Source organism: Bos javanicus, chromosome 7 (genome assembly GCF_032452875.1).
Source record: "Bos javanicus breed banteng chromosome 7, ARS-OSU_banteng_1.0, whole genome shotgun sequence".
Taxonomy (NCBI): domain Eukaryota; kingdom Metazoa; phylum Chordata; class Mammalia; order Artiodactyla; family Bovidae; genus Bos; species Bos javanicus.
This window is the reverse complement of record NC_083874.1, coordinates 32,820,125-32,842,875: the sequence shown is the minus strand read 5'-3', so window position 1 is coordinate 32,842,875 and position 22,751 is coordinate 32,820,125. Positions and strand designations below refer to the sequence as shown.

Sequence of the window (22,751 nt, the reverse complement as noted above, 5' to 3'; positions counted from 1 at the left end):
GTGGAAACATATTTTGTGACTAATTTCTTTTCATTGAGAGACGCCACTGCCGAAGAAGCTTACCACAGGGCTCTTCTTGTTTGTTTTCTAAATAGAGAATCTGCATTTTGATAACATCACTTGAAATATAGTTAAAATGTTCAAAACTGCTACATGGTAAAGCACACTAATACATTTTGCAGGCTTTGCAGTTTTAAATGTTTTTAATTATTAATGTATTAAGCATATAGAAAGAAAGTATAAAAAATAAAAAAAATAAGCACCTGGTACAAATGATTGAAGTTTATCCTTGTTTGTCGTGTTTGCCTAGGAACTTCTTTTTCCTATTTAAAATACACAGATACCCCCAAACTTCTGAGTCCTTTACTCCCAGTCCAAACGCCTCTTTCCTCCTGAAGCTGTTGCTTGTTCTCCCTACACATGCTTTTGAACTTTAACAGCATCGGTACTCATGATAATATGTAGTCTAAATGTGTTTTTAGAATTTACATAAAGTGTATAATTTATGAATTTACTTTAAATTATGGTTTTATTATTTAATGACTATGAAATGTAAAAAGCAAAACTGGATTTGAAATACTTTTCCATGTTTGATATGAGCCCATGCTGTCAAGTATAGTGTCAAGTAATTTTTGTTTGTTTTGTGTTTGTTTTCAAAGATGTATTCAAGAGATCTTGTAAACTGTGTGTTCTTATATTCTTTAGAATCTCTGTCCATTGTCTCTATATTGAAGGACTTTTTTTTTTTAATATTTTTGTAATATACTTTAAAAAATTTTTTTTAATATTCTGGTAATGACGACAGAGAAAGAGATGGTTGGATGGCATCACCAACTCAATGGACATGATTTTGAGTAAACTCCAAGAGTTGGTGATGGACAGGGAAGCCTGGCATGCTACAGTCCATGGGGTTGCAAAGAGTCGGACACGACTGAGCGACTGAACTGAACTGAACTGAGTGTACTTTTGTCCTTCAAAATGTGTGGACCTGGCCATGGAATATGGAGTTAATCCCTGGTGGCTCAGACAGTAAAGAATCTGCCTGCAATGCAGAAGACCCGGGTTTGATCCCTGGGTTGGGAACATCTCCCGGAGGAGGGCATGGCAACCTGCTCCAGTATTCATGCCTGGGAAATTTCATGGACAGAGGAGCCTGGTGGGCTGCGGTCCATGGGGTCACAAAGAGTTGGAAAGGACTTAGCAACTAAGGCTTTCACTTTCATCACAGCCTTCCCTGCCATCTTTTGGACTGGTGAATTTTGGTGTTTGCTATCTTTTTTGGGTACTTGAGATATGAGGTTGTTATGTCTGTTATCTTTATACTTGCATAGCAATTTGGCTGAGAATGACATTCTTGGCTCACACTTTCTTTCCCTCAGAACTTTGTATATACTGCTTTTCCCTCTTCTGTTTGATGTTGCCCTGGTAAAGGCTGATACCAGACTTTTCTGATACCAGACTTTTCTTCCATGCATTTAACTTGCAACTTCTCCTTGATGTCTATCCTTAAAATGCTGGATATTCCTTAGTGGCAATCATTCACCAACAGATTTCACTGCAGCATATTGCATAGTTTAACAGCCAAATTTGGTAGTTTCTTCCTTTCAGAGAAATTAAGCATTTTGAGTGTGTTGTTCCTTCTGTTCTGTAATAATGTTTACTTCCTAGGAAAACCAATATTCTCTGTGCTGTATATCAACTTTGAATTTCCTTCGTAGTTACTATTGTTTTCTAATTTCTGCAGTCAACACTATCTTTAGATCTGAGCAAGACAGACTCCTGCCTTGAACACCGTACATTAGAGCTCCCCAACCCCACCCTCCTCTATCTTCTGCAGGAGACCCAGGCAGCCATGTGCAGTCAGAGTCCATATTTCCTGTGTGGAACATACTGCAGCACCCTAGATTCTGGAATTCCTCTACCATGAGCTCCAAACACATTTCAAGGAGTGTGGTAGCTTCCTATAGCTTTCTGAATATAGACCTCACCACTGATAAATTTATCTTTAGACTTATTTGGGGCTTCCCTCATAGCTCAGCTGGTGAAGAATCCACCTGCAATGCAGGAGACCCCGGTTTGATTCCTGGGTCAGGAAGATTCCCTGGAGAAGGGATAGGCTACCCACACCAGTATTCTTGGGCTTCCCTGGTGGCTCAGATGGTAAAGAATCCACCTGCAAAGTGGGAGACCTGGGTTCAATCCCTGGTTTGGGAATATCCCCTGGAGGAGGGGATGGCAACCCACTTCAGTATTCTTGCCTGGAGAATCCCATGGACAGAGGAGCATGGCGGGCTACATACAGCCCATGAGGTTGCAAAGAGTCAGACACGACTGAGTGACTAAGCACACACAGACTTATTTGTCTTTAGGTCTATTGGTCAAATGTTAACTATCTGTAGAGACTGGACAGAGTTTGGAAGTATGGCCTGGGGTATGCACACATATGTATTTGAGGTACTCATGGTGTAAGGAACACTAGGGTGGGAAAAGGAGAGTGATGGGCCCGGGTTAGAGCCTGGGGGCTGGAACTTGTCCGTCTTCTCTGCCTCCCTCTGATGTGGATGCTGAGTTGTCCAGAAATTCTGTAAACATCTTAAAATAGTTTATTAGCTTGAAATTACAATTATTTAATATTTCATTGTATGGTATTTTAGTTTTACCCCAGATGCTGAAAATATTCCAAGCAAGCCTATCTGAAACTCCAGATTTTCCTTTCTGCAGTCACAGAGATCATGTCAAGCTTTCCCTTTTTGTCAGTAATTGCATTGCAGTCATGTCTGTTCTCTAGCTTGCTGTTTGCATTTTACTTGTGAGTTTGGTAATGGTTGTATTTGGAAATGCACCATGTTTCTTTGGGTCTTCAATTCCATTTCTGTTTTATTCTTCCGTTTGTTTACTTTATTTCACTGAGTGTTTCTATAGCACGGAAAGCACTCAGGGCAGATTTCTTCCAAAATGAGTTTTTTACCTGTCTTTTGCATAATGTACTCTTTTGCTTCTTTTCTTTTCTTGCCACAATTGCGTTTATAGAGTCACCATGCCAGTTCTTTTTGTCTTGCTTAACTTAAGTAGCTCTGCTTTGAACTTCCAATGGCCTCAAGTAGTATGGGTGACTTTTCCTAACTATGTTCCTAGCATGTCTTAAGTCTGACTTATCTTCCCAAGCAAGCCTCAGTATGAAAACTGAGCTTATTTCATGTTCTAATCACAGTTCTATACCTTGAAGGCCAGGGCAGTGGGGGAAGGAGAAGGGCGAATAGGGATCCTGCAATTGTTGCTCTCCCTTTTTAGAAAAAGTAAATGTTATGTTCTGCTTCATACTCCTACTACATTCAAGGCTTTTGCATTTGCCCTTTTTTTGTCGTATTATTCCTAGAGTTCAGCCCCTTGCTTACTTATTGTTTCACTGTCTTCTCTTCTACAGTTCTGCCCACTCAGAGTCCACATCTATTTTTTTTCATATTTGACACAATTTGGAAAACTTGAAGACTATTGTTAACTTCACTGGTACCATCCTGAGGCACTGAGACCAGTTTAAAGATCTGTACTGACTTGAGTTAAAATTCTATTTCTTTTGCTTATTTCAGTGTTTCAAATTTAAGACTGTGGGCTGTGCCTCTTTATTTATATTTAATTATTTTGTTTATGAAATTAAGCATTTTTACTGTTTTTCCTTTTATTTGTTAATAAGGAAGGAGATTCTAAAATACTCTTCGCTCTCTAATATACACATTAACATCCTTATAGAGTACTCCACTTATATTTTAGAGAATTGGATTATTACTGTATTGTTTTTGACCACTGAATCTAAGTAAACTATCTATCTGTGTCTTGGCACTATTTGCTGAGCAATGCTTTGAAACATCTTGTAATAAAAAGTCCTTCGGTAACATGCAATGACAGCCTTATGTTGCAACATCTTCTGAGGTGGACTACAGTTGAATTTTGTTTAGTAATAATAAACATTGAAGTTGGGGACTTGGTTTACTTAAAAAAATTAACTCTAACTCGTGAAGCATACATTAAACTAACAAATATATGGACAGCTAGACAAATCCTTGTCTTCCATAAGATCTGCTTGGTACTGGGAAGAATAACTCAAGGGACACTTCTTTCTACATATAATGAGGCAATGAAAGGTTGAGAGAATGCTTTAAGAGCTAAATGACCCTGCAGCAAGTAAGATGCCCTCATTTATTGCTTAAGGCTAATTCAAGTATATTCATTTTCAGAACCGTTTGTCTAAACGTTTTCTCAAAGGTGCAAAAAGAGACTAATTCTAAATTGGACTGGTACAATGACATAGAGTCTCTTGTGCCAGGGCTCTCAAAATGGTGTGGTGTAAGCTGGCTAACCCCTGTGTACAGATTTGGTTTGCGTGGTCTTTGTGTGTGTATGTTTGAAAAATCTGTAAACTTTATATAATAAAGTCACTCTTCTCTCCCTCTTAAAATCTTTCAAAAGGTCAAGACAGAGCCCTCTTTGTGTTTGCTTTAGACAGTCATATCTTCTACTGTCCACCGAATTCCCTTCTTCATTGCAATGTACTCACAGGCCTTCCTCAGTTAAATTTGACAACCCTTTTTTGTGGTATATCTGAAAATGCAACATTACTTTATAAGCATTCCTCATCATTATTAAGTAAACATAATTATGTTTTATGTACATAAAACATATTATTTGCATCATTATTATGTAAACATATGGTTAACACCAGCCTTCTGGGAAAAAATGTCTAAATGGCTAGATATTACAAATTACCTGTAATGTTTAGTCATCATCCTCTAATTCTTGGATTATATGTATTCTAAATCCATATGCAAAAGCTAATTTTTATGCTAGTTAAGCTTTGAAATTTCAGCACATTTTATTCACACTGCCTCATAATTTTGTATTATATGGCATATTTTTAAAAATTCCTTTCTTAATGATGTTAAGTAGCACACTTATTCCACCTTTTCATTAATTTAGACCCTGCTAAAAAAGAAAGTGTAGTTTTGAAAGAAGAAACAGTATTCCTGGGATTTAGATGAGCAATGTAACAAATAGGCTAATAATTTTTATTTATTTGTTTGTTTGTTTATTGGCCATGCCACATGGTATGAAGGACACTAGATCCCTGACCAGGGACCTAACCTGTTCCCCCTGCATTGGAAGCTTAGAGTCCCAACCACTGGACTCCCAGGGAAGTCTCCCTGTTTTTTAAACAACACTAGAGAATTTGACCAAGTAGAGTAGTCAGTCCAGAGAAGGCAATGGCACCCCACTCCAGTACTCTTGCCTAGAAAATCCCATGGACAGAAGAGCCTGGTAGGCTGCAGTCCATGTTTTCACTTTTATGCATTGGAGAAGGACACTCCAGTGTTCTTGCCTGGAGAATCTCGGGGATGGTGGAGCCTGGTGGGTTGCCGTCTATGGGGTCACACAGAGTCGGACACAACTGAAGTGACTTAGCAGCAGCAGCAGAGTAGTCAGTCAGTGGTCAGTCAGTCGTGTCTGACTCTGCAATCCCATGGACTGTGGCCCACCAGGCTCCTCTGTTCATGGAATTCTCCAGGCAAGAATACTGGAGTGGGTTGCCATGCCCTCTTCCAAGGGATCTTCCTGACCCCTGGGGATCGAACCTTGAGTCTCTTACTTCTGCCCAAGTACAGTAGAACTACCTACAATTTTGGCCACTAGAGGGCTCTCATGTATATATCAGTATCAGTTCCGTCGCTCAGTTGTGTCCAACTCTTTGCAACCCCAGCACACCAGGCCTCCCTGTCCATCACCCACTCCTGGAGTCCACCTAAACCCATGTCCACTGAGTCGGTGATGCCATCCAACCATCTCTTCCTCTGTCATCCCCTTCTCCTCCTGCCCTCAATCTTTCCCCGATCAGGGTCCTTTCAAATGAGTCAGCTCTTCGCATCAGTTCATATATATAGATAGATAGATAGATATGTATATATATATATATATATATATATATATTATTTTTTTTAACCAGTGAAAGCATAATTGTTAAACAGTGAAGTTTATATGGCAACCAAAGTTTACCTGGTTAAAGGCAAAAATGTAAATGTGGTTATAGTATATAGAATATGCAAGAATCTTATCCTGACTGTACATAAAATATAATATTTGAGGTATATTGGTAAGGCACTGTTTTATAATTTAGTAAGTGAAAAGTAGTCAATATTTCAAACTCACAGATGGGATAAGTTTTCATATGTTCATTGCCTTAACATTTTAAAAGTATTAGAAAAATATTCTACATTTCATGTATTTAAATACCATATATGGAACATGTGTATTTATAGTACCTTTGCATATCTTTTTGTTAGAACTAAACAGTAGGAATAGCTTTTGTTATGAATACTCAGTTCTTGTCAAAAAAAAAAAAAAATCCATGCTGAAGTCTTTCACATATTTTTCAACACAATGACAGCTGTGAAAGATCAATTTTCAAAGTCCTAGCAGATTTAAATGGCTGTTGACTCTCTGTGGTAAGATTTTTTGTTGTTTTTTCAAATTATGGGTAAATTATTTTTTATAAAATATCTCTGGAGGCCTGTGACAATGAAGACAGATGCTTGAGAAGCCTATTATAAAAGAATTCCAAATTTTAAATCCCCTCTCTTTCATCTCATCTATTCTGGCTCATTAAATCAGACATGAAGGTGTTAAATTTTAAAATGCAACTCCCTTTACTCCATTAAGAATGGAGTAGAACTCGGGCACAGAGGGGAATATGATAATACTTTCATACCTTTGTTAAACCAAGGATAATGCCCCGCATGTTTCCACCATAATTGGGTTAGACTAGATATTTTCAAGTTGGGAAAGACATTCTAAAGATGGGCTTTAGAGATTTTCAGATGTTTTTTTTCACTAATGCAAAAATAATGTAATGTAACCTTCCCATTTGAATCATTTTCAATAATTTTCCCTAGGTTTGCTTATGACAAGAATAATCTTTTTTAATGACTTGTTTCATGGCACTGTCTTTCCATTTCCTCAAGGCTACAATCATAGTTGCTCACATCACTTTTCTGTTTCAGCTTTGCCTTTAACTTTCAAGTAAAGGCCAACTTATATTATTTAGCATGGTGTTGAAGGCCGTTTGGTTTGCAGCACTTCCTCACCTGCATCCCGTTTTCTTTCTGTCTCTATGCGCTTTCTGCTTTTCCTAGTTTACCTCTGCGTCTATTAAACACGCCCCCAAATGTGTGTCAACACACACACAGCGCATGCACAAACCATACGCCTTTCCATCTACCACATTACAGCTTTCTACTGGAAATCTCAATTGATTCTCAAACCTCCTTTCCTTTACTTTTTAGGGCTTCCCTGGTAGCTCAGCTGGTAAAGCGTCTGCCTGCAATACAAGAGACCCGGTTTCTATTCCTGGGTTGGGAAGATCCTCTGGAGAAGGAAATGGCAACCCACTCCAGTACTTTTGCCTGGAAAATTCCATGGACTGAGGAGCCTGATAGGCTACAGTCCACGGGGTCATAAAGAGTCAGCCACGACTGAGCGACTCCACTTCCTTTACTTTGCATTTTATTGTGCCTGGAATTATCTTCCACTTTTTCTACCTGATCCTTCCAAAGTATGTTAGTTGCTCAGCTGTGTCTAACTCTTTGGGACCCCATGGACTGTAGCCCGCCAGGCTCCTCTACCCATAGAATTCTCCAGGCAAGAATACTCCAGGTGAGTGGGTAGCCATTCCCTTCTCCAGGGATTAAACCCAGGTCTCCCACATTGCAGGCAGATTCTTTACCAGCTAAGCCACCAAAGAAGCTTAATACTCCTATTTCTGACATTGTTTCTCCCTCTCTGGCAGAATTAACTGTTCTTCCTCTCTCCTCTCAAAATATTTTATATGTAATCATACTCTAACAGGTGCACAGATACCACAGACTATTTTTCTTTCTTTCATCTTTTTTCTTTTAATTAACAATGTGGGAGAACTAATATTAGGAAGGGAGACCCAGTTTCACTATCATACAGCTAATGAGAGCCCAAATTATAATTATGTCCAATTGCCATACCTTCGAATCCAGCTATGTTATCAACATCAGCATTTCTAGAAATATTGAAAGTTCAATAAATGCTGTCATTTCTGTAATTATGTGTTTGAGATATCAAGAAAGGAGTAATAGATTTTTTCTGATGTTTTTGACAAGTAATTTAATATTCATATAGATTATAAGATAACTTGGACAAATATTAGTCTAAGTTACAAACTTTCTCTTCCTTTACATTATATAGTAAACTCAGTGTCTGATAAACAGTAAAAACATATGTCAAAGTGTCATTTTAATGTGTATATAAATATTTTAATACTGATATTGGTAAATGATATCCTTTAGTAATCTTGCAAATGTACTTTAATATATCATTGCAGGGTCTTTCCTCTAATAGAAAATACCTTATATTTTTAAGATAAGAAATAGATTAGCAGTCTCATGAACTTAGTTTATTTCCAACCTGAATCAATCACCTCAAAAGTTTACAAATATGCACCAAAACATAAGCAGTAGCAACCTAATGTAAAAGTATTTTGTTATAGTATCTTTGCTTTATTTATTTATGTCATGATTTTTTTCATTCAATATATATTTTGTTTTAGGCATAATGGCACAGGATGCTCTGCCCTCTGGGTCCTTACGTTTTCACCATGGAGACTGGCATTAAAGAGCTATTTACATGATCCATCACTTTGTTAGTGCATTTCATACTGTGAAGCACAGATGCAGGAGCTCGAGGCTGTGTTGCAGGACTTCAGGGCTATCGGGAAGCTTTCCTTGAAGAGGAGAAATAAGGGTTAATTTTTGAAGGCTAAGGAAAAATATGTGTGAATATGAATATGTGTGCCTATGAGTGTGCGTGTTTTGTGCCGACAGTGAAGGATAACCAGGTCTTGGTGGAGGATGATTTATACAAAGATCTAGCTTAGCATCTTCTAAGCACAGGATGAAATAGAAAAAGCAGGGGCACGGGGCAGGCTGATGTACAAAGCAGGACCCAGATCATGTTTTTATTAAGTATTTAGTCTTTATCCAAAGAGCAATAGGAAACCACTTAAGGTTTAATAATTTATGTTATATGTACAGACAAGGAAAGCACTGTCTGGCTGCAGTGCAAAAACTGGATTAAATGAAAGAGACAATGGGTTGGATAGAGAATTTTATTCTTACAGCTTTACTCATGATGCTTACAGAATATTTTGTATTGATCTAGTTTATCATCAGTAAGGAATGTAATGCACAATCTGAGTTTATTCATTTGCACTTTTACAAATACAGAAAGATATTAGAGATTGAGAGCTCTAAGCATGTGCTAAGTTTACAGGTCCATTATCTTGAGTTGCAGCTTCCTCCTTTACATTATTAACATAATGGAATCATTTTGGTGTGTGTACTACAAAAGGCAAGAGGATGAGTCTTTTATATCTATTAAGCTGCTGAAGCAATTGTGATGAGGGATGTTTCCTTTTCCACATTTTACAAGAAATCTTAGTACAAGCATATTGCCCATTAAAATAACAAGGTACTTTATGAGAATAGAAATTAAATTTAGCAATGCATTTCAACTGTCATATTCTGTGGGTAATGTTACAGAGGAAAGAAAAGTTGTAAATACTCACTAAAACTAACCCGCAAGTAAACATGAGACTTACATGAAGTGATCATCACAGCTAGTGCATTAGAGCTGAGCTGTGTGTTAATAGCACTTAATCCCTTGGTTCTCAGTTGTCTTATGGTTTCTTTATTCTAAACAGCAAGCATGTGGGTAGATGACATTTAGAAACTGCGTGTGATAATTTGGGGGATTTCTACTTCCTCCAACAGCCCTTCAAAAATGCTTGCAGTTCTATGAGGAAATGATTTAAATGAAACCAGGTACTATTGTATTATAAGTTAAACAAATTAAACATCTTCGTTTTTGCAAATTGTAGTTACTAAATTTGGATCAAGTGCTTTAAATAACATAAACTGTTATTTGTGATAAACTGATACTTGTGTAATTTTCTAAGGCTGCCAAGACCCATTAACATTTTTGGATAAATCATATCTAGAGTTTTATATTTAGACCTGGACTTTCTACATGCTGTTCATTCCATGGCTACAAAACAATTTGACTTAAAAAGAAATTAACCTACTAAAATATGTATGTCCATGTGCATCCTCTGTGAAGGAGCTAACTTTATGCATTTTTTGGATGGTGCCACAAAATATTTGTTAAATATTTACAAGGAAAATTCCTTTCATTCAGTAACCAGCATCTCAATAATAAAAGTAGAATGAAACACTGCTAATGAACTCACAAAGAAATAAATTTACACCTGTATTTCTAAACCTGAACCTTTCAAAAGAGAGCTCAAGTTTCAAATGGATTCTCTTTTTACATACATTATACTCATCACTCACTGCAATAGTTTTCTTTTCCCTATCACTGATGTGCTGACAACTTTCCAGTTATTTGACCATTGAATGTAATTCATTATTTTTTTCTTGAAGTCTTCTGATTTCCTGTTTTAGCTTAGAATAGTCACTTTGGGGACTCTAGTATAGTTATCATTCTTGAATTTTTTAAATTTGTTTTCACACTTCTGTGTTAATTATGCTTCTTGCATCCTGTGCTTTCCTCCTTTCTTGGATTCCATTTTACTGAGCTATAGAATATCCTTAACTTTTAAAGCACAGACACTAGAGAAGTAAATTGTCCTAATACGTAAACATTTTAATTTTTCATTATAATAAATTGTTGATTTAGTTACTATAGAATCAGGGTTAAAATTATTTTTGCCGCAGACCTTTGGAGGTTACTGGTAAAATGTCTTTCATCCTCCACTCATCCAGAAGACACTGTGATGATTATTTAATTATCACCTCTTTCTGGGTTTTCTGTGTTTATTTGGTAAGTTATTGACTTTGTTTTCTTTTTCATTCATCCTGATTAGCACTCAATTGACTCTTTCCATCTGAAGTTCCTAGTATTGTGAACTGTGAAATTTCCTCTTTTTTTTAATTATTGCAATCCCACTTTTTTTTCTTTTTTCTCCCCATTTTTACTAGAACTTCTCAGTTGTTGAAGCTGCAAGATTCATTTTCTTGTGTTCCATGCCTTTAAATCTTTTCTTACATTTTCCTTGGAAAAATATTTTTGATTTATGATTAGGAATATTTCTTAGATTCTTTTAGATTTTCTTAAAAATATCTCTTTCTTACATTTATATTTATGTTTTATACTTCAAATGTGTCTTATTTTATGTCTCTTCTTTTATAACATTGTATTATTTTATAGCTGCAATATCTTCTCAAACTTCTTCTAGTACATTCATTAAAATTACTACAAAGTTCTCTTAATTAACTAATAACAGTCACTTTATCACTTTATCTTAATATTGATCTGTTCATTCATCTTAGTCCTTCTATTTTGTGATGTTGGAATTATTACGATGTTTTATCAGCCTCTCCTACATACAGGAAAAGGCAGGATGCTGACTGAAGATTGTGAATATGTCAGATGGCATGCAGTACTTTAGAAGACAGGCTAGCTGCTCTTGCCCCATTTCTATCACCTTCCCAATGGAAAAACTTAATATTATTATTGTAATAAAAATAGGGGAGAAGAGCTTTGTTTTGAGATGCTACCAACCACATTTAGGGCCTTCTTATCCAGAGACATTGTTCAGTCTCCTTACAGCAAGAATTCCAGTTTGTCTTGGGATGTAAGCTGTTAGCACATTGCCAGTCTTGTGGCACCATCTGATACAAACTATTTTCCATTGTGAAAGAGAGTCACTCAGCAATTTCACACCCTGAGTTTTGCATTATCTCTCGTGCCTACTGTCTCTCCATCTCATTTTCAAGTTTGGAATCCTTCTGGGACTCCATCAGTGCTTTTACCACCTTTTTATTAATTCACTCAAGTATTCATACGAGCTTCCCTGGTGGCTCAGATAGTAAAGAACCTGCCTGCAACGCGGGAGACCCAGGTTCAGTCCCTGGATTGAGAAGATCCCTGGAGAAGGGAATAGCAGTCCACTCCAGTATTCTTGTTGGGAGAATCCCATGGACAGAGGAGCCTGGCGGGCTACAGTCCATGGGATCACAAAGAGTTGGACATGACTGAGTGACTAACACTTTCACTTTCATGTACTTATAAAAATCTCTGATCACACTTAGACCACAGTGTGAGAAGATTTTCTGAATTTATTACTGCTTTTATTTCTTTACTCTCATTTGAATATGATTTGCAAAGGAAGGCACTAAGTACATATGATCAGTATCTATTAAACTAGAAGCCTCATTTCTTAATCCTCAGTGTCTTATATAGTAACAGATTAATACTATTTGTACAATAAATATTTGTCAAACCCAACTGACCCCACATAAAAAGAAGAAAAATTGCATTATAGTTTTAGCTTATTTTCTGTTGATCAGGCTTGATGATGAATTATGATTATTGTTATTTTTAAATCTTATTTACTTTCAGAGAAAAGGGTATAAATTGACACAAATACCTTCAAAAGCATATACTGCCTTCTGTCTCAAAAAATGGTTCAATTTTTAGTAAGAATCTTTAAGCAAGTTTATAACCTTCATATTTATTTTCCAACAAGAAAGAAAACTTCCTGAGATCACTGAATGCATTATCCTTTCTTTAAGTCTTGCTGTTTCACTCCCATAAATAGATTGCACTTGGACAGATGACTCAGTTTCAAGTTCGAGATACGCGTTTCTCCTTTGCTCCTGATGTTTAGGTGTGGATGTTCTTATATTTTTGATTGATGTCATGCTGCCTTCTCACCTCTATATATCTGCACCATGTCTCTCTAGTCCTCCTATCTTTTATTTTGTTTTCCCCTTAATTCCATCATGCCTGTGGTTATAATTCCTTTAGTTGCAATATGATACTTTGAAATTCTGTTAGCAAAACGTAGAAGTGTAATTATAAGGATACAGTGTATTCCTTGTCGGGTTAATTTATTCATCTTTCACTTGGCTGCAATATCCTCTAACTCCCCAACTAAATAAACTTCAGCAGCCTTCAATGTGTTCTCCACATGGCAGCTATGAGAAATACTTCTATTTCTTTCTAAATTTATTTAAGTAGTGATATATATTTATTTTATCTTCAATTATAAAAGACTTTACACATGACATAAAATAAATACTATATCAAATATAACCTGAACTTAACAAATGTTAACACTTTATCATAATTACTTTATGTGAAGTTTTAACAGAAAATATTTCATCTATGTAGCTGATGTCTCCTGACAGTCTTTCCTCTCCCTTCTTGCCTAAACTTAATGTATATCAATTATTTCATATTGTATAAACTAAAATATCTGTGTTTCTACATATAAACAGTATATATTATACTTTTAGTGGATTTTTTTTTAACATTTTTGTGCTCAACTGAAAGTTTTTGAGATTTATCACTGTTGATATGTATAGCTATAGTTACTTCATTTGAACTAGTTTATATTTACTTACCTTATCACTTACTAACAGGTATTTAGGTTGCTTCCAATTTTTTGCAATGGCAAAACAAACCAAAAAAGGAAAAAAAAAAAAATACAAGAACTATCCTTGTGCTTTTTCAAGCCTGTGCACATCTCTTAGAATTTCTCCAGAATAGTCCAGACTTTGTTCCTAGAAGACCTATACCATAGAGTATGAACCTTATCCAATTTATAAGACATTGTCAAAAAGTTTCCCAATGCACTGAATTACATTTCCACTGGCAATATACAAAGTTCCCATCGATTCACCTCATCATCAAGTAGAACCATCAGACTGGTTCATTTTTCCTAAACTACTCAGAAGAAAATAAATACTTTCTCATTTTTCTTCAGTTTGCACTAGCTTGATTACTCATGAGACTGAGGGTATGATTTTTGAAAATTTGGAGCTTACCTTATGTGAATGACTTCTTTATAACTTTTATCCCATTGTTTGAGTGTGTGTGTGTGTACATGAGCTTTCAATTTTATTTCACTCATTATTTTTCATCTCTGATGGATAATGTCTATTTCGCTCTCACTTTTACAGAAAAGTTACACTATATTCCATATCCAATTTCTTTCTTTCAGTAGGAAACATATTTCTAAATTTTACTGAGGCTTCCATTGCTTGTGTGAAAATCTCCTGTCAGTCTAAATTTTGTTATTGTGTAAATAGTTGGTGTTTTATTTTGTGGTTGTAAAACTTTAATCATTACTTCCTAATGTTCTGTATTTTCACTGTAGTATCTCTGGTTGTGTGTTTGCTTATGCTTTCCTGCTTGAGACTCTGCATACTTCTTTAATTAGTTCTGAAAAACTGAATTCATTGTCTCTTTGAATATTGCTTCTCTCACTTCTGAAACCCCACTTCCGAAATCCTTTAAAAAATATGTAGTCCTTTATCACAACATAACTAGGACTCTCACAGCGTAGCTGCTATCCAACTCTCCAGCCTTGTCTCTCAAAGTGCCCTTCAGCCAAGAGTCCTCTCTAAATTGCTCACACTCAGGGGTTCTCTTCTATCCAAGTACCTTGAAAGGCTCTTCCCTAAATGGACTTCTAGAATCACTTCTGTTCTACCAGTTCACTGTAACTCTTCCTTCAGGAATGCTTCACCCACCTTCTCACATGGTTTTATGTCGTCTTATAATAGCTTGTATTTATCTTTCAAAGCACCTGGGGCATTTGTGCTTTTACAGTTACGTGTTTGAGAACCTCATTGATGTCAGGCCATTCCACTAGATATCCTGTTCCATGGGGGCATTATTTTGCTTGTTTCTGGTTTTTTTTGTTGTTATTCTATTAGCATTTTTAGGCATTTGGGAAATAGCACTGTACAGACCAAAACCAGTCAGGAACTACTGAACCATTAGGGCCCCAGGCAGTGTATTTATCTCTGAAAATCATTTTCACTTTCCTCACAGTAGACTAGCTTTCTCTCCTTTGCTGAAGATTAAAAAAAAAGGCTTAGGTAGGTAACCACTCTGGGTTAAACAGTACACAGCACACATGAGCCAAGATGTTCATCTATCTATCATGATATTTAGGTGTCCTTCACTTGAATTTCTATGATATCTGGCCAAGAGCTAGAGAATGTGATACCTACTCTGTGCATCATTTAAAAAGCAGAGACATTACTTTGCCAACAAAGGTCCATCTAATCAAAGCTATGGTTTTTCCAGTAGTCATGTATGGATATGAGAGTTGGACTATAAATAAGGCTGAGGGCCAAAGAATTTATGCTTTTGAACTGTAGTGTTGGAAAAGACTCTTGAGAGTCCCTTGGACTGCAAGGAGATGCAACCAGTCCATCCTAAAGGAAATCAATCCTGAATATTCATTGGAAGGAATAATGCTGAAGCTGAAACTCCAATACTTTGGCTACCTGCTGCGAAGAACTGACTCATTGGAAAAGACCCTGATGCTGGGAAAGATTGAAGGCGGGAGGAGAAGGGGACGACAGAGGATGACATGGTTGGATGGCATCACCAACTCAATGGACATGAGTTTGAGAAAACTCTGGGAGTTTTTGATGGACAGGGAAGCCTGGCATACTGCAGTCCGTGGGGGTTGCAAAGAGTCAGACATGACTGAGTAACTGAACTGAACTCTGTGTGTCACTTATAGCTAAGTCATTTTCCCCTGATTTGATTCTAGAATTCAGTGATTATGAATTTTAAAGTAACACCTTCAAAAATCAAATAGAAAAAGAAGTGCTTTTGCTCACAGTTGAATCAAAGAAACAACCTCAATGAATTCATACAACAAGTTTTGTTGAGTCCCTTTTGTATACCATTCACATATTTGTGAATGGTATACACATTCACAAGAGTAAAACCAACAAGGTCCTCAGTCTCACTGAGATTGAGATCTAGAGAGAAGACATTATTCCAATGCTCAGCTACTACTAAACAAATAATATAAAAAAATGTGATAACTTTAAATGAAAGAAATGTTTTCTTGTGAATATTTAACAAATTAACTAGACCAATAAGGGAAATCGCAGTAGGAGGGGAAAATGTACTTCACAAGTTTAACTCCTGAGCTAAGATTTTTATAAAAAGTAAGAGTTAATTAGACAAAGAGGAGAAGTCAGAGCATTTCAAGAAAAAATAGTATGTTCAAATGCCTTAGGGTGGGAAGCAGACTGGCAATTATGAGGATCCAAAAGAATATCAAGAAGTGTGAGAAAAGAAAGGGAATATTATTTGAGTTGAATATAGAGGGTTCTCAAAGCTAAGGAATGTTCAAACTACCATACAACTGCACTCATTTCATATGCTAGCAAAGTAATGCTAAAAATTCCCCAAGGCAGGCTTCAACAGTATGTGAACCAAGAACTTCCAGATGTACAAGTTCGATTTAGAAAAGGCAGAGGAAACAGAGATCAAACTCTAACATCCATTGGATCATAGAAAAAGCAAGGGAATTAAAAAAAAAAATCTACTTCTGATTCATTGACTACTCTAAAGCCTTTGACTATGTGGATCACAACAAACTGGAAAATTCCTGAAGAGATGAGAATACCAGACCACCTGACCTGCCTCCTGAGAAATCTGTATGCAGGTCAAGAAACAACAGTTAAATCTGGACATAGAATAACAGGCTGGTTCCAAATTGGGAAAGGAGTACATCAAGGCTGTATATTATCACCCTGCTTATTTAAAAGCTATATGCAGAGTACATCATGAAAAATGCTGGGCTTAATAAATCATAATTTGGAATCAAGATTGCTGGGAGAAATATCAACAACCTCAAATGTGCAGATGATAATCACTCTAATGGCAGAAAGTGAAGAGGAACTAAGGAGCCTCTTGATGAAGGTGAAAAGCTGGCTTAAATTCAACATTCAAAAACCTAAGGTCATGACATCCATTCCTATCACTTCATGGCAAATAGATGGGGAAAAAGTGGAAACAGTGACACATTTTATTTTCTTGGGCTGAAAAATCACTGCAGATGGTGACTGTAGCCATGAAATTAAAAGACACTTGCTCCTTGGAAGAAAAGCTATGACAAACTTAGCAAATTAAAAAGAAGAGATAAAAAAAAAAGAGAGACAGAAACATTACTTTACCAACAAAGGTCCATATAGCCAAAGCTATGGTTTTTCCAGTAGTCATGTATGGTGTAAGAGTTGAACCATAAAAAAGGCTGAGAGTCAAAGAATTGATGCTTTCAAACTGTGGTGTTGGAGAAGACTGTTGAGAGTCCCTTGGACAGCAAGAAGATCAAACCAGTCAATTCTAAAGGAAATCAACCCTGACTATTCATCAGAAGGACTGATGCTGAAACTGAAGCTCTAATACTTTGGCAAACTGATGCGAAGAGCCAACTCATTGGAAAACATACTGATGCTAATAAAGATTGAGGGCAAGAGGAGAGGGGGCACAGAGGATGAGGTGATTGAATGGCATGACTGACTCAATAGACATGAGTTTGTGCAAACTCCAGCAGATAGTGAAAAACGGGAAACCCTGGTATGTTTTAGTCTGTGGGGTTGCAAAGAGTCGGACACAACTTAGTGATTCAACAACAACTGATGCCCAAGTGGTAAAGAATCTGCCTGCAATTCCGGAGGCTCATGTTTGATCCCTGGGTGGAGAAGATCTCCTGAAGAAGGGAATGGCAGCCCACTCCAGTATTCTTGCCTGGAGAATTCCATGGACAGAATAACCTGGTGGGCCATAGTCCATGGGATTGCAAAGACTCAGATAAGACTGAATGGCTAACACACACACACACACACACACACACACACACATACACATACACATACAACAACATATAGAAGGTCATTAGGAGTACTGTCTCATACTGGCTAAAAAGGGCTAATTGTTTTATTTTCAGAAATCTTGTGAGCCAGTTGTGAAATAACTGTTATTGAAAATCGAAATATACAAACCTATATTAAATACATTACATTAAAAAGAAAAGTTTTTTGTCTAATTCTAGTCATTCCTAATTATTTTACTACATTTTAATATGTATTTGTACTCCTGAGTTTATGTCTATTCTACTGGTACGGTGGAAACTATTTATAATGATACACACTTACATGTTTCTTCCCAGTCTTACATTCAGTGATGCTGCCTTACTCACTTGAAGTTAACCGTGGCATGAGACCACACCATGGAAACTGGCAAACTCTTTAAATCAGGATTCACACATATCCCTAAGAGCCAGTTATTCAACAATTACCAGAACAACACTGAGACTTTGCAAGCCCCTGGACACCATGTTAAATTGATATGTATCACAGAAGAAATGAGCAGGTATTGAAAGTTTTAAGCAGGGAATGACAAAAACACAATTCAGTGTTTTAAAAGATCACTGAGATTATAGAACTGAGAGGGGAGGCAAGGCTCAGACTGAGATCAAAGAAAGGAAGATGGAGAGAAGTGAATGTGGATTCAGGAGCTAAAATTGAAGGCCTAGCTCTCATGGTACTAGTATTAACCAATCACAGAAGACTCACATGTGGAAGAAGTAGATTCTCCATGTCCTCTCTACCTTCTGGTTGGTTATGATGTCTTCATTTTGAGCCCAATCTTGTGTCAAAGGGCTAACTTCACAGTTGAACACACTTCAGCCTGAGTCAGAGAGGAGGAAAAAGCTTACATATGGAAACATGAGATGAAGGGACTCATTCCATTTGAAAATAAATTATTTCTAAAGTCACCCATAGCTTCCTTCATAGTTAAACATAATAGTACATGGCAGCTGTGAGAATGGTCTCTAAGATCTGTGACTTCAGAGAGTGTAAATGACAGAGGGTCAAACTTCCTGGGTCTGAAATTGAGCATTTGAGCCGAGACTATGTTTCCCAGGGACTATCCCAGACCATGACTTAACGGCGAAGTTTTTTTTTTTTTTTTTTTTAAATTCAAGTTATTTTTAATGAAGTCAGATATCAAAGAGATTTGCAAAAATATTAAACAGTGCCTTTCTTCCCACTAAACGTTTGCCTGTTTTGGAAAATATAATCATTTTGCATGAAAATGTTATTTATGCTAACATGTAATGGACTGATTATTTCTAAAATAAAATATGTAAAAGTGTTTAAATTTCTCAGTTTTAAATACATAGTAACATGATATATTTATTATTACTATATTAAATAAATAAAACAAATTTAAATTCTAAGCTGGCCGGTCGTAGGAGGTGCTGGATTCCTTAACTCCATGGCTCTCCGCTGGCTCTGCCCAACTTGCCTTAGAAAGGCATGGCCTAGAACTCCATGTCTTCACAAGCACTCTCTTACACTCGGGGTTGATCCTGCATTGTGGTGTGATGGGCCTGCAGTCTTACTTGACTTCCTGATTCTGTCTTGTGTCTTTGGCATATACTGAGCAGCTATGAGTTGGATCCTTCCCCCAAGTGGTAGCAGACAAAAGTAGTGTAGATTCCTGGATACAAGAGAATGTTTCACCTCCTTCACCAAGGACATAGACAGCTCTTTCTTCCAGCCTAGAAGCAGCAGATCATTGCCTATGTCTTAGAGTTTAGAGGACTTCTTGCCATCCCCCTAGTGCTGAAGGCTTCTGTTGTATAAGAAAGGTCTGGGAAATGGGTGAGTTTTTGTGCCCAGGAGGGACTCTTTGCAGTCTCTGCCTGCCCTCAGAGAAGCCTATGGAAAAAGGGGCACCAAGTGAGAACAGGCTACGTTGTGTCTGGGGTCCTCAAGTTTCTACCTTGTCATGATAGCACATCCTGCCTTTAATTGCTCTTTAATGTCTTGGCTGTTTTCTTTACTCACTTTTGTATACTACATCTTTTCCCTGTGATTGGCCAAAGATGGAACAGTCTGTGTGTCCTGTCTACCCTCACAGGGTTTGGAGCTCTTTACAGTTCAGTTTATTTGGTTACTTTGTGATCTCAGTTCTCTGATAATCTCTAGAAAAGTTTTGATTTTTGCAGATTATCAGGCTTTGTTTCATTTTAGCATGAGATTAATGTTCTCCTATGCTTTCTACAGGGTAAGTCAGAAGGAAAGCCCCCTCCTCTGTTTAAAATCAGTTTAATAACCAGTGGGGAGAAGGGGAGGGGAGGGGAAAATAGGAGTAAGTGATTAAGAGGCACCAACTACTACATATAAAATAAATAAGCTACAAGGGTATACTGTACAACACAGGGGATATAGCCAATATTTTATAATACATTTAAATAAAGGGTAACCTATAAAAATATCAAGTCACTTTGTTGTATACCTGAACCTAACATTGTAAATCAGTTTTAAAAATCAGTTACATTTCTGTATTAGATTTTATCTTTGGATACAGCAGAGTCAGGGATAGAACATATACATAAATAACATATTCTAGACATGTGAAATCATTATGTTATCAAATAGTTTGTGCTCTTCTGGTAGATACTCTAAATTTGTTGAATGAAAACTTAAGAACAATGGAATTCACCATTCAGTATTAGTCCCTGTTCCCATATCTGATTATGAAATAGGAAGACATTTGTGGTATATTTTGCTTCGGGTCGTTATTCAACATGATTACCTTGTCCTTTTTACCAGGTGGTTGACCAGATCGATACCCTGACCTCTGACCTACAGCTGGAGGATGAGATGACTGACAGTTCCAAAACGGACACCCTGAATAGTAGCTCAAGCGGGACAACAGCCTCCAGCATAGAGAAGATCAAAGTGCAGGCCAATGCCCCCCTCATTAAGCCCCCAGCCCACCCATCTGCTATCCTCACGGTCCTGAGAAAGCCAAACCCTCCAGCGCCTCCTCCACGGTTGACACCCGTGAAGTGTGAAGACTCCCAGCGAGTGGTGCCCACTGTCAATCCGGTAAAGACCAACGGCACCCTTCTGCGAAATGGAGGCTTCCCTGGGGCACCAACCAAAATCCCCAATGGAGATATCTACTGCAAACCCAGCAGTAACTTGGACAAGGCTCCCGGGCAGCCTCTGATGCACAGACCCGAAAAAGACAGGTGCCCCCAAGCTGGGCCTCGGGAACGAGTAAGGTTTAATGAAAAAGTCCAGTACCATGGCTATTGTCCTGACTGTGACACCAGGTATCACGTAAAGAACAGGGAGGTCCACTTACACAGTGAACCCGTCCACCCACCGGGAAAGCTTCCTCCCCAAGGCCCTCCCCACCCACTTCCCCCTCATCTCCCTCCTTTTCCACTAGAAAATGGGGGGCTGGGAATAAGCCACAGTAACAGCTTCCCGCCCCTCAGACCTGCAACTGTGCCTCCTCCCATTGCACCAAAACCACAGAAGACGATTTTGAGGAAGTCTACCACTACAACAGTGTGATGTATGCCATTTAAAAGCATTTTTTTTTGTTGTTTTTTTTGTGTTTTTTTAAAATTTTTCTATATTATAAACATAAAATAATAAGTAATGAGCACTTTCTACTCAAGCAATAAAAAGCCCAAATATATTTATCCTGCATTCAGCAGAGTGACATAAAAATCACCTGGTAAGTATGCAGTACGTTGTTTATATCCTGAGTATTCATTGTTTAAAAAGTTACATGATCAGAAACCACAGAATATTGAAAAAACTGAATATATCATTTTTTTACAGTTAACCCATTACAAACTGTAGATGTCAAAGATTTTGATTTACTATAAGAGATGGGATTAGATTCATTTTATTCATGCCTGACTCATCTATGCATTAATAACATGCCATACTCTTAACTTCAATGTCATGCTTTTTAATAAGAAATTTTAATACTGAAGGACTATTTTATTATTTTTTTCTAAAGATGTTTGTCACTAGTTTTGCATAATTAAATGCTGAGGATGATACAAGAAGGTTTATTTTCTATGCTATACAATTATGATCCTATGTCCACCTATATATGTAATGAAAGATTTGGTCTGTGGAAATATATGTCAATAAACAACGGTAAATAATGACAAAACCAAATGTTCCTCGGAATTCAAATGAAGCAGTGGTTCACTCAATGGTAATTAACATGGTAATTTACATCAAAATGGATAGCAACTCTGACAGAGTTTGGAGATCACTGTGAGTATAAGTCAGAATGTTTCAAATTAAATATCATAATCCAGGTACTGAATAGGACTGTACACATTTTCATATGGTGTGCTTCCATTTTGGCACCTCAAGGATGATCTAGTGCATGCCAGCCCTTGAAGGTCCCCCTCACTCTCAGCATGCCTCCCGGACGCTCCATAAACCAGCTCACTGAAGCAGTGGGATGACTCACCTCCTGCATCATCAGGCTCTCTGCCTCCCTGAGGGCGTCCCTCTTTTATAGGAGAATCATACGGGAAAATACAGATGTTTCCGGAACAGGATGTTTTTAGCATTTGCCTTAAGCTGATTCCCCTCAGAGGTGAAATATGCCAGGGTTCTTTGTTATTCTACAGAAGGGAGAGAGGAAATCCTTTCCTTCTAATATCCAATAAATGTGCTTCTCTTTAATTTGTCAGCTTAGGTGATACTTACCCAATTCTTAACTACCATGATTTGGACTGATAGTGTGATTTGCCCTGGAGTGAGAAATGGGTTTACTCCCTTAGAATCATGATGAAAGGTAAGTGCCTGGGCAAAATGTGTCCATAAAGTGGCAGGAGTAGAGGGAGTCTTTAGTGGAGATTTGATTATTATGCAACTTAAAAAAGAATACTGTAATACTTTTGAATATTTGGGTTTTGATCTCAAAACTTTAATTTTTGCTGCTGCAGAGAGGTACTCTTCAATCATATTTCTTTGTTGCCTTTTTCAAGTTATATCATA

The 22,751-nt window shown here is 37.3% G+C and overlaps 1 protein-coding gene across 5 annotated transcripts in view; it reads left to right on the top strand.

The window, feature by feature from the left end:
* The window catches only part of PRR16 (proline rich 16), a 290,552-nt gene that overhangs the window by 159,930 nt on the left and 107,871 nt on the right, over positions 1–22,751 (top strand). For 2 of the 5 annotated variants that reach the window (XM_061422980.1, XM_061422983.1), the window contains one exon: positions 20,538–21,932. In XM_061422980.1, coding sequence (XP_061278964.1) covers positions 20,538–21,293 — 756 coding nt within the window. In that variant the 3' untranslated portion in view covers positions 21,294–21,932. Of the gene's footprint in view, positions 1–20,537; positions 21,933–22,444; positions 22,549–22,751 lie in introns of those variants that run through there. The other 3 variants (XR_009737490.1, XR_009737489.1, XM_061422982.1) reach the window with 3 other exon arrangements.